The following is an 18,358-nucleotide window of genomic DNA, read 5'->3' on the forward strand; positions in this document are numbered from 1 at the left end:
CTTGAAGGTCAACGTATATCTTAGCAGCAATTGCTCCAAGGCCGGGGTGATGGGAGGGGATGATGTATTCCGGATTGCAGAGAGAGGTATTTTTTATACTTACTATTTTTATTTTTCAAGGATTTTCTAATTTATTGAATGTATTTACACTTGATCGAATATGTACAAAGATTATTCCCAAAACATGTATAAGGGAAAAAAATGGTATTAAAAATTATTTCCTTAACTTTTATTTGGAAAGTAGTCATGTACGGAACAATGGTCATGATAAGTAACTCCAAATTGGGTATTCTAAGCTGATCTCATTGGAATTGGGGTTTCTCCAATTTCGGTTCTAGGGATTTAAAAATAGTTTTCATTTTCCTTTATGTGTTTAGTTATCATTATTAATCAATGTTAATACGTATTTTGAAAACTTAAATTTAAATATTACAATATATTAATTTAAATTTATGTATATGTATAAAAATATATAAAGTGTTGATAACATAAAAATTATGTTTAATTTTTCATGCTATAAACTTGTAATATTATGTTTTTTCACCTTTAATTAGGATTAAACTATTAAATGTTTGATTCAATCACATATTTTTCCTTTTAAAAATTCATAGTAACTCTTATATCATCAATCAATTTTGTGTTCAGACTTTTTATTGCAACTGCTTTTTGAGTGAAGTTGAACTCTTTATAAGAATCAAATTATAAAGAATCATAAGTTTTATATTGAGAATAAAATGTTTAACTGCAATTACATAACAAGATTGGCCTATTAGCTCAGCGTCGTGCTAATAACGCGAAGGTCGCATGCATGGGTCAATTTTGGTGTTTTTTATGCTTCAAACACTGTAATTGTTTAATATATTAGTTCCGCAACAGTTAATTATGAAATATAAGCATGAAGGGATAACTTAGGATTACGATATTATAATTTCTAAACATTTGTTTCTGTGAGTCCAAGTAAATTATTCAGGATCATATAGCTAATTAAACAAGCTTTTTACTTGCCTTATTATAGAACTTGGAACTGAAACAAAAGCTTATTCAATCTCTATTATCTTCTAAAAATCTTGATATCCCTCCATCGAGATTCCATGCGGGAGGAAGCACCGTCCTGTGCATAAACCCCGAACTTAAAATAGTGATCGTCGGCTCCACGACCATTTCCATTAAATTTCTGCACCCGATTGATAAAAATCTTTACGTTGTTGGCACCCACATCATGGATCACGTTCAAACGGTACCACTTATTGTAGATGTTTGTTTCCAGAGTAGGCGATAAGTAATGAGTGAGAGATCCACTATAGACCCTACTCTGAGAGGTTGTGGCAGCGGTGACTCCACCGAACACTTGCTGGATGCACACCCCGGTTGTGCCACTGGGGACGTAGAAATACCCTTCAAATTGCCACACACCAGATGTATAATCGTAGCCCTGCAAAGCCAAATCTTATTACGGCTTTTGTAACGCAAATGAATATAAACGAAGAGTCATCTTCATAAGATAACCATTAGTTGCATTAAAAAGTTGAAGCTCATTGGATTGGTTGCAAAGTATACTTCACTGCAAAATGCTTATGATTCATGATTATCAACAGTCAATCTCCATGGACATATTGACAAAGAGAGAAAGTATAAAAAGTGAAAATTGATAGGTGAGAAAGGAAAAAGAAAAAAAAAAGTGTATGAAATAGAGTAACAGTATTCTTCATAAATGAATGATTAAAATAACATTAAAGTTGAGTCTTACCGTTATACGAATCTCAGTTCGTGGTTTTGTATTGCTGGTACTCGTGTGAGGCTTGTCTGTGTTGAATACAATAAATGTGTGCACTCCATTTGAAAAGGTGTAACGCTGGTCTTGTGGAACATCGTAAGGCCTTTGGACCTGAAAGTTGGAGCTAGATAGTGGAAGACGGGTGAAGCCATCTGTGGGATCAGAAGCAACCAAGGAAAGAGTTGTGATACAAAGGAGAAATGACAAAAAGGTTTGATGGAAAATGGATTGATACAACATTGCTGCAGATGAAGATGGTTAGTTTTTTCCTCCAATATATGTTAAGTGGATAGTATATTCGAGGAAGCTTTCATGGACATGAGTATTTATACAAGATATTCAGACTCTAATGGTTGACATCAATCAACACCCTCCAGGTTTATTCATTTCTCATTCATGCATCTCTTATTTCATAGTTGAAAACTATGAAAACGACACTTGGGATTTCAACGACGGCTTATATGAAAAGGGAATACAGGTAAAATATGTGTACATGTTTATATATTTATGACTTCTTACACTTATAATTTTTTCTCTAAAAAAGTTAGGCACGATAGGACCACCTAATGTATCAATATACCATTGAATAGATTTCACTTTTAAAAGGATCATGACTAATTGAACAAAATAAAATTACATTCAATACAATTATTACTCAACCCAACCCGGCTTACAAACGGCGGATTGGTGGGTTAAACGGGTTGGTTCACTAGCTCATTTAATTATAAATTTTTTTAAAATAAAAAAATTAAATTTTTTTAATTCAAATCTAAATAAAGGTCACATACTAAAATGATGTTAAACTTCAAAGACAATTCAAAATATAGAAAAATATCATATCATCCCAACATAATGCAAAAACATGTACAAAAGACGAACAAATAAGTTTTTAATATTGATAATTTTTGTATCACTTGTCTATTTATAATATTAGAGTCTTGAATAGATAAATCTATAATATTTTTTTCTCTTCAAACATCATTTTTTTATCACCATCTACAATATAATAAAAAAATGCTAACTATTGAAACATAAAATAATAAATAATTAAATTAAATTAGGTGGGTTGGTGAGCCGACCCGGCTCACCACGAGTTTAACCCGGTGAGTCGGGTTCTAAGTGAGTCGAGTTCTAAATGAGTCGAGTTGAAAACTAGCCCGCATAAAGAAATTACAATTTTTTCAAATTCAACCGGCTCAAACCCGTGAGAAGTTGGGTTGACCTACGGATTACAACTCATTTTGACAGCACTAGTCTCATGCATTTACGAATATTATCGTAAAAATGATATCTTATCAAAATTATACCACCATCGTATAATAATTTAAATTAATTTTATAATTATATTTAATTAATTGATTTAATATTTTATTATTTTTTACAATAGTTAAACAGTTATAATGCCACGGTAGTCAAAAGGTAATTTTTTTAGAAATTGAATTATATACGAAATTAAGTCTTTAAATTGTGATTTTATCAGTGAAATGTTTTTCAAACATCTTATTTAAATTTTCAATGTTTTAATTATAATTTTACTTGGACAAAAAAATTTACAAATTTTAGAAAATTCCAATATATTAAATTAAGTTTATTTTATTCTATTTTCTTAACCTTATTTGGATGAGACAATTATGTTTTTAATTTAATGTTCATGGATAGAATATTTTAATCATAATTAGACAGAGAAATTATCACCAAGTAATACTAGTAACATTAACACTGTGCAAAATAAGGCTTCAACGTCTCCCTTTCAATGTTAGAAAACGAAAAAGTCAACTTTAAAAATGACTGGTGACATTTTTGTAAATAAAAATTTAATTAAGACATCGAATTTAGACTTATCCGATATTAATTGGTTATAAGACGTTGGATATTAAGAATTCTAACGTCGTATTGGGTAAATTTTCTGAAAATCCTTGCCGCAAACGTGAAAATGTACTTACGTATGACGTAGAATACCTTAGTTTCAAACGTCAAAAGGTTATAAGACGTCATATATTCACTTTTCAGACGTTATATTAGTGAATTCTATAAAATTTTGGGCGGGGTTGAAAATTTATTCACTTTATCGTAGTGCGAGACCCTTCATTTTGCTCGAACTTTTCTCAAATGAAGTTTGACGATCAACACATGTAATCTTTCTTTCATTTTATACAAATGGATGTTGATTAATTAGTTTAGGTATGATTTTCGTTGGATATTGAGAATTCTAACATCGTATTGGGTAAATTTTCTGAAAATCCTTGCCGCAAAGGTGAAAATGTACTTACGTATGACGTAGAATACCTTAGTTTCAGACGTTATGTTAGTGAATTCTATAAAATTTTGGGCGGGGTTGAAAATTTATTCACTTTATCGTAGCGCGAGACCCTTCTCTTTGCTCGAACTTTTCTCAAATGAAGTTTGACGACCAACACATGCAATCTTTCTTTCATTTTACACAAATGGATGTTGATTAATTAATTCAGGTATGATTTTCGTTTGTTTTGAATGATTGTTTTCATCTTCTCCTTCATTGGTGTGTTCTCCTTTCTTTATCACTAGTGGCAACATTTTATTCCGACAAATCCACCTTCAAGAAAGTTAGTTTTTATTTTCATTTTCAAGAACTTGTTTGTTGTATTGTTGAACTTGTTTGTTGTATTGTTGAACTTGTTTGTTGTTCATACTACACGTTATACATGCAAGTTTAGGATAAAACTGAGAGTATATTCAAAACAACTCCAAATGACTTGAAAATTTATTCAAAAGCACCAAAATATCATGAGAAGCCCTTACAAAAAAATTTATATCAAAATTCAAAGTCTAAGTATGTGAAATATTTTTGCAAAGTTTGGAAAAAAAATTAATGAGAAATAGAAAACAACATTTTTTTGAAAATCTAGAAGGAACAACCGACTCCACGGGCTGTCAGGTGACTGAAAACTCTTTTTAGCAAATCAGCCAACCAGATCAAATGTTATGATCGTTTATATATCTATCGCAATCAACTTTCCAAATGATTTTTATACTTCACATAAACCTTAAGTAAGGGTTCTTAGTGTTTTTTTTTTTTTTTGAAATAGGGGTTCTAAGGAATGGTATAAACAAATCCAACCAAAACCAATAATCATAGCTATCAAAACCAAAAAACACAAGTTAATATTATTATTGTCATAGCTTTTATGCTTTTGCTTCTAGTTCATAGTTCATACTGTATAAAATACCAAAAATTAAACTAGATTTGTTGTTTTTCTGTTTTTCAACTCTCAGAGTTGTAAAATGGATCACTATTAATTAAAAAAAACAAAAAAATTTATTAACGTTAAACCATGACAAAAAAAAAAGACGTTTATTAACATAAAAAAAATAATATTCGATATCAATTAACATGCATTGTATTTTGGTGAACGACAAAAATACACAAACGTCAGAAACTTTTTTTTCACTAGTGGAAAATAATATCCTATATACATCAATCAACAAAAATAAATATTTAGGTGACATTCACCGAAAAATAATATTACTGATATTAATTGATAAAATTCTCACAAATGTTAACTCAAATAGATAAATAATCTTATGTTACATCCACAAAATAGTAGTCTCGGTCTTGATAAAAAAATCTAGTTCACATCAATTAAAAATAGTTATATTAATATTACTAAAGAAAAGTGTATCTAGTATTGATAAAAAATAGTTTTAACATATATCATAAGTATTTTAATTGAAAAATAATCTAAATTAAACAAACTAAAAATAAAATAAATTATATTTTATATCAACTAATAAAATATCGACGTTAATAAAGATAAATAACAATAACTAATATCAATAAAAAAATTGACAAAAGCAATCGAAAATAATCATAATTAACTTTGAAATAAAATATAAAAATTCTATTAACATTAAATAATATCAAATTGATGAAATTTCATGCGGACGGGATAAAAATATTTCAGTTAAGATCAGATCAGAATATATATATATATATATGTGTGTATGTATATATATATATATATATATATATATATATGTGTATGTATATATATATATATACACATATATATATATATATATATATATGTATGTATATATATATATATATATGTATGTATATATATATATATATATATATGGGTTTGCTAACGCGCGTACGCCTGTTTTTCAGTTGGTACATTTCAGCAATGTGTACCGGGTTTTAGTAGACAAAAATATCCTTATATACCATGGATTCTAAGTTTTAAGGTTAAGGGTATTTTAATAATTTTCATTCTCAAAACTAAAAAAAAAAAAAAAAACCCCTCAAACCCTTACTCACCTCTCTCATTCCTCTCAACCCTTTCTCTTTCATCTTTCTCACTCCAATCTTTTCTCTGTCATGCCTACTGTAGCTCCAATTGAAAAAATCAGAAACACCCTACTGTAGCCCCAATTGAAAAAATCAGAAACACTTGCCGTTAAACAATCTTACAAAAAAATGATTTTATAATGAGTTTTGATCTTATAATTTGTGTCTTATCTAATTTTATCCAATTTTCACAAGCATAAAGGAATTGGTAATTGACCTGGAAAAAAATCAGAAATACTTGTTGTTAAACAATTTCTTACAAAAAATGATTTTATAATGAGTTTTTATTTTATAATTTTTGTCTTATCTAATTTTATCTAATTTTTACAAGCATAATGACATCAAAGGAATTGGTAATTGGCCTGGAAAAAATCAGAAACACTCGTTGTTAAATAATTTCTTACAAAAAATGACTTTATAATGAGTTTTCATTTTATAATTTTTGTCGTATATAATTTTATCTAATTTTCACAAGCATAATGACATCCGAAAGAATTGATAATTGGCCTGGAGGGTTTTTTTAGAGATGATAATTCAATATATGTAGATGATGAAATTAGAGAAATTAGTGAAGATGGTGAAATTGAAGAGATCTTGAATGAACCTTTGCCTGAAGGTGAATATGTCAATGACTCAACTCTTTACAAAGGCAAATTGTTTAAAGGCAAGTGTTTCTGATTTTTTTCAATTGGGACTACAGTAGGGATTGACAGAGAAAATGTTGGAGTGAGAGAGATGAAAGAGAAAGGATTGAGAGGAATGAGAGAGGTGAGTAAGGGTTTGGGGTTTTTTTTTTTTTTTTAGTTTTGAGAATGAAAATTATTAAAATACCCTTAACCTTAAAACTTGGAATCCATAATATATAACGGTATTTTTGTCTACTAAAATCCGGTACATATTGCTAAAATGTACCAACTGAAAAACAGGCGTACGCGCGTTAGCAAATCCCATATATATATATATATATATATGTGTGTATATATATATATATATATATATATATATATATATATATATATATATATATATATATATATATATATATATATATATATATATATATATATATATATATATATATATAAAAAGCATGGTTAAAAGAAATAGTATTATGAATTTAAAATTATAATATTTTAATTAAAAATTAAAATTATTTATGTTAAGTTATTATCAAGTTTTTGAATTGTATATTTAAGCATTACATTTTACCATAAATTATTTTAAATTTTCTACAAAATAAATTATTCTCTGCAAACTTTTACAATATATGCAACAAAAATATGAAAGAATTTCATTATTTTTATCTAATTACAAAAACAAACTGGAGACAATCTCTTTCTTCTCAGAACACTGCACTGAAGCACACGGCAGCTTTTGAATTCAATTACTTTGAAGTTAAAAGGTCAATCTTGGTAACCTATTTTGTTCCAATAGCAGACCAATAATGAGTTTAAGCAGTTTATGCAACTTATTCCTATATTGGAATTGATCCTCCCATAAAATGGAGATACTGTGATTAGATATAGTGCTTCATTTTTAGCGAACCAATTCAGTTAAAAATCAAATTAATTAGATGCAAAATATAAATCAGAAACTAGGCTTATCGTTTATTAGTTGACCAACTGATACAAAACGAAGGAACCGAATTATCAAAATGTGTTGGAAGTATTTATAGTATATAAGTGAGTGTAAACCTCATCTTACAAGCCAATTTTGTAGGGTTGAGTTAAGCTTAAAGTCCACTTCTTAATATGATATCAGAGTCATGTTAGAGCTTATTCTAACGAGATTTGTGTGGACATATTGTTTTATCCACTATCGGACTGTTGGACCATCCATTAATATCTAGTCTCAAGCTCGAGATGTATATACATCGGAGTGAGGAGATGTGTTAGAAGTTCCACATCAACTACAAATAAGGTCAATTTATAATATATAAGTGAATGAACATAAGGCCAATTTATAATATATAAGTGAATGAACATCTCACCTTACAAATCAATTTTGTAAGATTGAGTTAAGTTTAAAGTCTATTTCTTAACACAAAAGTCATCGTATCATTATCTAAATCTCTTGAACCATGAAGTCAAATGTTGGTCAACAAAAATAGATGAGACGTTAACTTGTCATCTAGGTTTCAATAATGCATGCATATGCTGTTAGAAAACATCATCATCTCAAGTTACCCTTTGTAATCAAACAATGGATAGAGAAAGTTGATTCTTAACATTAATGTTCACTAATTGATATGTGCCTTCTTCGTTAGGAAATCTACATCAAAGAGGGAAAAGGACTCACCTCATATCCTTTCAATCATGCATCATTTACACGTAACAGATTGATACAAGACTCCTCTCCCAAATTCCGAATTGCATTCGAAAGTCCTCTACTACCTATTTTATTTTTTGACTAGACATTGATTGCAACTGATGTCTCATTGCATATATAAGATATTTTTTCTTTAGTATAAATACGGAGTATCTTTGATTCATGAGGCAGAGGATTAATTTCCCTAAATAATAATATCTATTTGTTTTGGCTCCATATCCCATTAAGAAATGAGTGAAGATACGACAAAAATATATTTAGAAAATTATACTTTTAAAGTTGTACTGATAGGTCTTCCCAGCATAGACCGAGCGAACGGTTGATATAATGCCGCCTGCTCAAAACCGGACGACCGCCAAGGGTTGCACGTCCGCCCAAGAATCTGGACCGAACGAGCGGCCAATCATTTAGGACGTCCGCCCAAGGTTGGCACGTCCGCCCAATAATCTGGACCGAGCGTCCTCAGGAACCGGACATCCGTCCAAGGACGTCCGCCCAAGGTGGCTCGTCCGCCCAAGAGTCCGGACCGAGCGTCTAACGAGCGTCCACCCATTCGGGAACCGGACGTCCACCCAAGATTGGACGTCCGCCCACCAATTAGGACCGAGCGTCCAATCATCCATAGACTGAACGCCTTCCCAAACGATCCGCACTCAGTTGATAACATTGTTAAAAGCTAAATGGCACATTAAAGTCCTTAATGAAGATTAAGGTATTATTGGGCCGTTTCCAGGCCCCCAAAAGGTAAAAGCCCATCACAATCAGTATAAATAAAGGTCTCAGGTATGATTTCTGGACAGATTGCTTAGAACGCAACACATGCATGCATTATATAACGCTCTGTCGTATTACTGACTTGAGCGTCGGAGTGCCTTTAGCAGGTACCCGGCCCCTCCCCAAACCGGGAGTGTGGAGCAGCACTTGGAGTAGGAGGACGTCCGCCCAACTTGGAGTGAGGAGCAGCGCCAGGAGAAGGAGGACGTCCGCCCAACTTGGAGTGAGGAGCAGCGCCAGGAGAAGGAGGACGTCCGCCCGATTTGGAGTGTGGAGCAGCAGCCTCTCGGTCCGCATCAGCTGGAGAGAAAGCGTTCGCCAGCCGGTACTGTTCGTGTTCGACCGTCCGGTCTTGAACAGCGTTCGTCCATCACTGTACCGTCCACCCGGTCTACATCAGCTGGAGAGAAAGCGTCCGTCTGGTCCGCGCTGCCGCATCGTTCGTCCGCCCGTCTCCAGCGTTCGTTATCGTTCGTCAGCCCGTCTCCAACGTTCGTGATCGTTCGTCCGCACGGTCAGGTGTGTTTTAACAGGGTCCGCTCGGATTCAGTCGAAACATTTGGCGCCCACCGTGGGGCCGAGTGCGTATTTCCCATCGTAAACACAAGGAACCAGTGAGGGGACCTCTAAAGAGTGTCAACATCCTCCGTTCAGCACTTGGCACTCGACTCCATCATCTCAACAAATGTCTCCAGGTCGTCCGGCCTCAACTCTCAGCCAGTTGACCTCAGCTGTCGGCTATCGGCCTCAAGTCTCTCCCATCCGGCCCCAGCCGCCAGGTCGTTCGTCCCAAAGGTTCCCGGCCATTCGTCCAAATTTATTACTCAATCGTTCGACCTCAAACTTGACCGTTTCGGCCTCAGTAAGATCTCGGCCGTACGGCCTCCCCTGTCCGCCATCCGGCCTCATGTCTCGGCCGAACGATCTCGACCTCATGCCTTATCTGGCAAGCAGGTGTCGACCGTCCGGCCTCGAACTTTCGGTCGTTCGCCCAGAGCGACCAGGACGTCCGTCCACCAACTCCACTCCCGGATGTCAAGACTGAAGTTCTCGTCCATCCGGGATCAAAGAGCGCTCGTCCATCCGGCTCAAAGAGCGCTCGTCCAGACGGCCTAAACATGCGCACGTCCAGCCGGCTTCCGCATGCGCTCGACCATTCGACCGTTCGACCACAAAGATACTTGGCCACCAGGCCTTTATCGTCCGTCCTTTATGGCGTCAAGGGTTAAGGCACCCAACGAGCGTGCTCTTTAGGAACAATCCTTCTCATACTTTCAACCGACCGGTCCACCTGACAAGGTATGAACACATACTTTCTTTGAAACTGGAAATACGATCATGTTTCCCTCGTAATACAGGTGACCTGCAATAATTGCACGAGTGCATATTTGCAAAAAGGGTTCTCAATCATCCCGGGCTCCGAACGAAGAGGCGTCCGCCTCATTAAGACCAAGCTGGCGAAAAAGAGTGTTCCTCCGAGAACAACTCTCAGCTTGGTTGGGCCACGAAGCGAAGGACCGTCCGCCCCATTAAGACCAAGCTGGCGAAAAAGAGTGTTCCTTCGAGAACAACTCTCAGCTTGGTTGGGCCACGAAGCGAAGGACCGTCCGCCCCATTAAGACCAAGTTGGCGAAAAAGAGTGTTCCTCCGAGAACAACTCTCAGTTTGGTTGGGCCACGAAGCGAAGGACCGTCCGCCCCATTAAGACCAAGCTGGCGAAAAAGAGTGTTCCTCCGAGAACAACTCTCAGCTTGGTTGGGCCAGGAAGCGAAGGACCGTCCGCCCCATAAAGACCATGCAGCAATCAATCGACCGGCCGTCCATAACTTAGCCAAATCTGGCATTTCAGTAATCGACCGACCGGCCATCCATAACTTAGCCAAATCTGGCATTCATCAATCAATCGACCGGCCGTCCGTAACTTAGCCAAATCTGGCATTTCAGTAATCGACCGACCGACCATCCATAACTTAGCCAAATCTGGCATTCATCAATCAATCGACCGACCGTCCGTAACTTAGCCGAATCTGGCATTCATCAATCAAGCGATCGACCGTCCATACCTTAGCCAAATCTGGCATGCAGCAATCAATCGACCGGCCGTCCATAACTTAGCCAAATTTGGCATTCAGTAATCAAGCGACCGGCCGTCCATACCTTAACCAAATCTGGCATTCAGTAATCAAGCGACCGGCCGTCCATACCTTAGCAAAATCTGGCATTCAGTAATCAAGCGACCGGCCGTCCATAACTTAGCCAAATCTGGCATGCACTAATCAATCGACCGGTCGTCCGTAACTTAGCCAAATCTGGCATTCACCAATCAATCGACCGGTCGTCCATAACTTAGCCAAATTTGGCATTTCAGTAATCGACCGACCGGCCATCCATAACTTAGCCGAATCTGGCACTCATCAATCAATCGACCGGCCGTCCATAACTTAGCCGAATCTGGCATTCAAAGCCGTCCGGCCATTTGTCCTCCAAGGTACGCCAAGTCGACCTCACGTGGACCCAGCAATTCGGGGACCATCTAAAAAATCCCTTCGCACAATAAAGTTATGCTCGGGCTTGGGGGGCTTATGGACCTCCCAGCATAGACCGAGCAAGCGGGTAACACTGCTGCCCACCAATCAGGGCGAGCGTCCACCCGTTCAAGATGGGACATCTGCCCAAGGATTAGGACCGGACGTCCACATTCAAGAACTGGATGTCCGCCCAAGATGGGACGTCCGTCCAAGATGGTAAGCGTCCAGCCATCCATGATGGCGAGCGTCCAAATTAGCGGACGTCCATTGCCGCTCGCCCGGTCATAATCTAGACCGAGCGTCCAAACTAGCGGACGTCCAGTGCAACTCACCCGTCACAATCATAGACCGAACGTTCAAAAGAACAGTTGTCCGAGCTTTCATGGATCCAGCGGTTTTCCAAATGTCGTCCATCCAGGCGTGGACAACCCCTTCACACAATAAAATTATGCTCGGGCTTGGGGGGCTTATGTACTGATAGGTCCTCCCAGAAAAGACCGAGCGAACGGTTGATATAATGCCGCCCGCTCAAAACCGGACGACCGCCAAGGGTTGCACGTCCGCCCAAGAATCTGGATCGAACGAGCGGCCAATCATTTAGGACGTCCGCCCAAGGTTGGCACGTCCGCCCAATAATCTGGACCGAGCGTCCTCAGGAACCGGACATCCGTCCAAGGACGTCCGCCCAAGGTGGCTCGTCCGCCTAAGAGTCCGGACCGAGCGTCTAACGAGCGTCCACCCATTCGGGAACCGGACGTCCACCCAAGATTGGACGTCCGCCCACCAATTAGGACCGAGCGTCCAATCATCCATAGACTGAACGCCTTCCCAAACGATCCGCACTCAGTTGATAACATTGTTAAAAGCTAAATGGCACATTAAAGTCCTTAATGAAGATTAAGGTATTATTGGGCCGTTTCCAGGCCCCCAAAAGGTAAAAGCCCATCACAATCAGTATAAATAAAGGTCTCAGGTATGATTTCTGGACAGATTGCTTAGAACGCAACACATGCATGCATTATATAACGCTCTGTCATATTACTGACTTGAGCGTCGGAGTGCCTTTAGCAGGTACCCGGCCCCTCCCCAAACCGGGAGTGTGGAGCAGCACTTGGAGTAGGAGGACGTCCGCCCAACTTGGAGTGAGGAGCAGCGCCAGGAGAAGGAGGACGTCCGCCCGATTTGGAGTGTGGAGCAGCAGCCTCTCGGTCCGCATCAGCTGGAGAGAAAGCGTTCGCTAGCCGGTACTGTTCGTGTTCGACCGTCCCGTCTTGAACAGCGTTCGTCCATCACTGTACCGTTCGCCCGGTCTACATTAGCTGGAGAGAAAGCGTCCGTCTGGTCCGCGCTGCCGCATCGTTCGTCCGCCCGTCTCCAGCGTTCGTGATCGTTCGTCAGCCTGTCTCCAGCGTTCGTGATCGTTCGTCCGCACGGTCAGGTGTGTTTTAACAGGGTCGGCTCGGATTCCGTCGAAACAAAAGTAATTATTAAATTATTGTACTTTTATTTGCAAGTATTTTAATACAAAAGTATTTATCAAGTTATAAATATATCCATATATGTGAGCTAATATGAGATGCTTACATTGAATTAATTATTTCTAAAGATATGGTCTTTGTCAAAAGTTTGAAAGTTGTTAGTTTTAGAAATATTGCATGACTTTTTGTATCGTAACCTCACAAAATCTGCAACACATTTATTATAGAAATTATTCTGTAATGGACCAGGTTTTATAAGTTCTACAATGCATTACAACATCAAAATTTAAGGGAATGAGAGTTTAAAATTAAAAAACATATTAAAGGATTCTCGTAATGGGACAGTGGCTCTGGAGGTTAATCTTTATTTCTATTTTCACTTTAAGTTTATAATAATAATTAATTAATTTAACATTTTTAATAGGGTAAAATTAATTTTTACATGTTTTTTTCTACTTTTGGTAGAGGGACTTAGGATCAATATGACACGTATTTTACACAGACCGATGCACGTTAACCTGTAAGTAGACTTACCCATTATTTTATTTTTCTCACATTGAAACTTTTATTAGCACTACGAGGAATAGAGTTTGTTCACACTTCTTTTGTTAAGTTATTTTATAACTTTTATTTAAATAAAATATGCATATACATTATTATTATTTTATATTTTCTGATTTTAAGTTTAAAATAATATTATTAGAATCAATACTTCATTTGAGAAATTATTTACCTTAAAACTTTAAATTTTATTACAATTTTATCTTAAAACGGCATCTTTTAAAGAAAAACGTGTTTAAATTATTATTAGTCTCAATTATCAAACGATGTGAAACTATTAATTCTACCAAAATAAATTTCCACTAAGTTAGAGTTGCATTGTACTTATAGGAGGAATTCTCCTTAAGATTATTACAAGAAAATCACAAGTTATGAAAATTAGTTTTTTCACATGAAACAAAAACTTTAGAGTCTTAGAAAATCATTTTCCTTTTTGACAATTGATTCCAAATCTTTTGGTAACAAAACAACTTTTTAATTTTCCACTAAATGTATTACCTAAATTTGCATAGATTATAGTTTCAGGTGATCATCAATTCAATTACTAGATAACTTAATTATTGCAATGAAAATTACATGTTTGAAGATCTATGAGCACTAAGCTTTGATTGAACCAAGACTTGAGGGACTAGGCTATATACATTATTAAAGACTATTTTGTTCACTCAATCATGATGGAACAATATATAATATCAATCTTAAAAAAGAATCCTTATAAACTATGGAGAGGATAATTGTTTCAATCTCAAATCCATTCAGATGGTATTGCTATTAATCACTGCATTTAAGGTATTATCTACTTTGAAACTCAACTTTGTCATGATTTTTGTTATTAAAAAATGTCTCAGATTAGAATCAGCAATATATGGTGTGATGGTGATTAAGAAAGGACAAGAAAGATCCCCACTGAACAATTATATGACCAAGGTTATTTAGATGTGAAGGTTGTAACATCTCATTTTTATTACATATATGATAAATTAACTAATACAAGAAACAAACCTACGAAAAACAATATCTACACCTGTAGATTTGTCCGACTTCTTTACTGAATCCCCTCGATCACTTATCGTTGAAGTAACTGAAACAGATGTCTCCCTAAGCTCACACCAATCAGGTGATCATCGCAAAAGAGAAAACATACAAGGACAGACATTAGAAAAGCAAGGGTAAGCTAGATATAAAAGACTTCATACAATTGTATCACATAACACATTAACATAATTATTCAAACAAGATAAATTAGTTCAGACATCCTAACATGTTATGACCTAGACTTGACCGTCCGGACTTAGAATGATTGTTGAGCTATGGCGGGTCATGCACTCGTGGTGGCCTTTACTGCTTTGCAGAGCCATTGCTAATGGGTTTCATCCTACCACACTCACGAGGTTAGTTTGTTCCGGGCCTTGAGGCATACTGGAAGCCCCCAAGACTAAGACCTCTTGCTACTCCTCACAACATGGTTCAATCCTCTTACTACAAAAAAGAAGGGCATTACGGACGGCCGAAGTCCATCGAAAATAGCCAAAAAGCCGTCGATAATGCCCATTACCGACGGATTAGCGACGGCCAATTGGCCGTCGCTAAATCGGTTGTCGCTAACATTTACCGACGGCCTTTGTTCCTCGGTAATTACCGAAGGGCAAAGACCTTCGGTAAGGCCTTCGGTAAGAATCAAGCAGGATTAAAGGGTAAAGAATCACTGAACTACATTTAAAATCATTAGCAAATTGTAATACAACTGGTAATGCGATGAACTCTGTAATTTCCTTTCATGTTAAATCATTTTTCGGAACATATCTCTTGAAGAAGGTACTAATGAATGTAATCTTTTGTCATTCAACAAAGAACAAAGTACAGAAGAAAAAAGGCTATGAATTATAGAATCTAACTGTAAATAGAAAGCTCTTATGAATAAGAAAGCTCTTTTGTCATTTACATTCTTAGCAATCTTCAAAAGAAATTCGACGAAGAATGAATAAGAAAATAGAAAGACTTCAATCTGATGAAATTGAGTGAGAATACCAAACAGGGATTGTCCAACTTGGCAAACTCGTAGCTGGTTATGTATGGGCTGCTTTAAATGAAACAATTGACAACGTCTGTGGAACTGTAAAACTAGTAGCAATCACATTCCCCCTGCTCCATAAAAGTGGTATATAACATAATTAGATAGAACTAAAAGTTCTTTTTTTTCAGCGCCATTTTCACTAAACATATTATATAAAACGAGGGAAGAAAAAAAGAAAGAAAGGGCTTGATTACTTAGAAATGTAGCTCCTCCAACAAGGTCTATTTGGAAGTTAGGAGGTAGAGAATACATCTCTGATCTTTTCAAATAAGGCAATTCTTCAAGAACAATCGCTGTAGTAACCATAATACCAAAAAGGAACCCATAGCCTATCTTCCAATCACTTCCTGTTGGTGTATACTGTGAAGGAACCAAAGTTTGTAATAAGAGGGATTAACAAAGTTAAGGAAATAAAAAACCAGTATATATAAATGGGACACTCGAATAAATAAAATCAAAAATAAATAATTATTCTTTTATGAAAATCTGCAAGGATTTGACTATTATTAACCTTATATATGAAATAAATTTAAGTATTAGCAATATATAAATAAAATAACTATGAAATAATTATACAATAAAATACCATGTCGTAATTGTAATTAATAAAAAAATTATATTTGGATTCCTTTAGCAAAGGGAAAACAAAATTACAACTTTCAAAGAACACCAAACATAGCATGATAAATTTTCAATTTAATAAATAGTCTTTATTTTGAATCTAATTATATATGGATTTGAGTTAATTATATATTGATTTGAGTTAAATATAGCATTCAAAAAATAAAAAGAACATTGCATTGATGTTGGATGATCATGCATAACACAGTTAAATAATTGCATCCCCAACACTATGTTAATGACCGCAAATATGAGTACCAACCTTACCTTAATTAACTTATTTTTCTTAATTCTTTTTGCTATCATAATTTATATAGAAAATTATCTAGGCAAGGTTAGATATGGATCAGTGACAAACCTGAAGAATAGTTAGTACAAGGGCAAAAATGCCTATGCCTATGTGATCAGTCCTTTGAAGTGTGCATTCTCATCTTAATGCCCTGTTATCTTAATGTTCAGCAGGAATCTTCTTGGAGATTTCCTAATTAAACGCACACAAACACTTACACTCCTTCAAAATATAAGATGAATTTACATCAGAGCCTAGCTTCGTAAAAGCTAGATATTAGGAGTGGGCTTACCTCAAATTAAATAAAATCAAATGACATAAGACTTCATTATTCATGTAAAGAAACAATTTATTCATTAAGCTGTTAATTAAAATGCTTAGATCAAATTCCATTCTAGCACATAAAGATAAAATGGCCTTTAGTCTGCTGACACCCCCTCCCCAACTCAATTTGAGGGAGGAAAACCAGCTTCAGGTCAACTACAAACATCAAATTCATAATAGTTTTGAAGCAAAACAAACCACCACAAATTTCAAGTTTCAGCAATCTTGAATTATGTAATATCAACTCAGTAATCATAACGTATTCCCTCCTTCAACAAAATCAACCTTCAAATTTCAAGATCCCAGTTGAAAAACACAATTAGGATTGGTCATCAATAACACTCTTCAACAATTACAACACACACATTAACCGAACCAAAATTCTATACTCTCTCCAATGGTCATCTCGAACTCTAACCGAAATTGGAGTTTCAAACTCACAATTATCACAATATAATAAGCAAAATATATGTTTACATAGAGGATCTAGTAGAAGACTTTCTCCATAAGCAATTATACTGGAGAAGAATAGCAAGAGAAATTGAATTTCTTTATATATATATATATATATATATATATATATATATATATTGTAAGTTTCTTTCAATTTGTCATTTTTAGAGTTTTTACAATGAAGCTAGTTGATCAGAGCAGAATTCTGGTCTAATTTAGCACTAAAAAAGCGATGCAAGACAAAGAAAAGAAGCACCACCTTCTAGCAAAGGCGCATGGGCACCTCAAGGCTCCCTCCGGATCTCCCTCACCACGTCGTCACCTTCGTCTTCCTCCTCCTGTGCCCCCTCTTCCTCAAGGCGGAGCCTGCACAACGGGCACGGCATGTGGAGGTCGAGCCACGGTGTGATGCAACCGACATGGTAGAGGTGTTTGCAAGGCAACTGTTTGGCCTCGGCGTCAAAGAGGGAAATTTGGTCTTTGCACACAACGCAGAAAACAACGCCATTGGGGTCGAGCGCGGAAAGGAGCGAGGGTGTGACGTTGACGAAGGGGAGAGGGCAGGGTTTGGCGGGGAGGGGCTTGGGGGAGAGGAGTAAGAGCGCTTCGTGGAAAACGACGCCAAAGAGGGGTGATTCGACATTGTTTTGGGAGAAGGGAGAGGCCATTAGTTCGAGGAAGGAGGTGTGGCAGTGGAGACAGAGGAGAGGCGAGGGAAGGAGCGTAAGGGACACGCTCATATCGCATTCGTGGCACCCGTAGGTCGTCGCTTGTAGCTCCGCCGCTGTCGCCATCATAGGTGTTTCCCTCTACGAATGATTGTG

At 36.4% G+C, this 18,358-nt stretch overlaps 2 protein-coding genes across 2 annotated transcripts; both read right to left on the reverse strand.

Moving 5' to 3' along the window:
- Positions 1-904: 904 nt before the first annotated feature.
- LOC124838742 (citrate-binding protein-like) lies at positions 905-2,165 on the reverse strand. Its single transcript, XM_047314423.2, has 2 exons — positions 1,748-2,165; positions 905-1,432 (listed from the first exon to the last, which is right to left on the reverse strand). The coding sequence occupies exons 1-2, from the start codon at positions 2,012-2,014 to the stop codon at positions 1,052-1,054; spliced, it is 648 nt and encodes a 215-aa protein (XP_047170379.1). The 5' UTR covers positions 2,015-2,165; the 3' UTR covers positions 905-1,051.
- A 15,653-nt stretch (positions 2,166-17,818) lies between these two features.
- LOC124838743 (uncharacterized) lies at positions 17,819-18,328 on the reverse strand. Its single transcript, XM_047314424.2, has one exon. The coding sequence runs from the start codon at positions 18,326-18,328 to the stop codon at positions 17,819-17,821; it is 510 nt and encodes a 169-aa protein (XP_047170380.1).
- Between the last annotated feature and the right edge of the window lie 30 nt (positions 18,329-18,358).

Source organism: Vigna umbellata, chromosome 2 (assembly GCF_029865625.1).
Source record: "Vigna umbellata cultivar VRB3 chromosome 2, Vumbellata_1.0, whole genome shotgun sequence".
In the NCBI taxonomy this organism is placed as follows: domain Eukaryota; kingdom Viridiplantae; phylum Streptophyta; class Magnoliopsida; order Fabales; family Fabaceae; genus Vigna; species Vigna umbellata.

What these genes read in the sequence shown, in the direction of transcription:
- LOC124838742 (XM_047314423.2), bottom strand. Translation starts at nt 2,014, where the DNA reads ATGTTGTATCAATCCATTTTCCATCAAACCTTTTTGTCATTTCTCCTT. An exon ending in GAACTGAGATTCGTATAACG is followed by an intron (nt 1,433 to 1,747) that starts GTAAGACTCAAC and finishes TTGGCTTTGCAG; the next exon opens with GGCTACGATTATACATCTGG.
- LOC124838743 (XM_047314424.2), bottom strand. Translation starts at nt 18,328, where the DNA reads ATGGCGACAGCGGCGGAGCTACAAGCGACGACCTACGGGTGCCACGAA.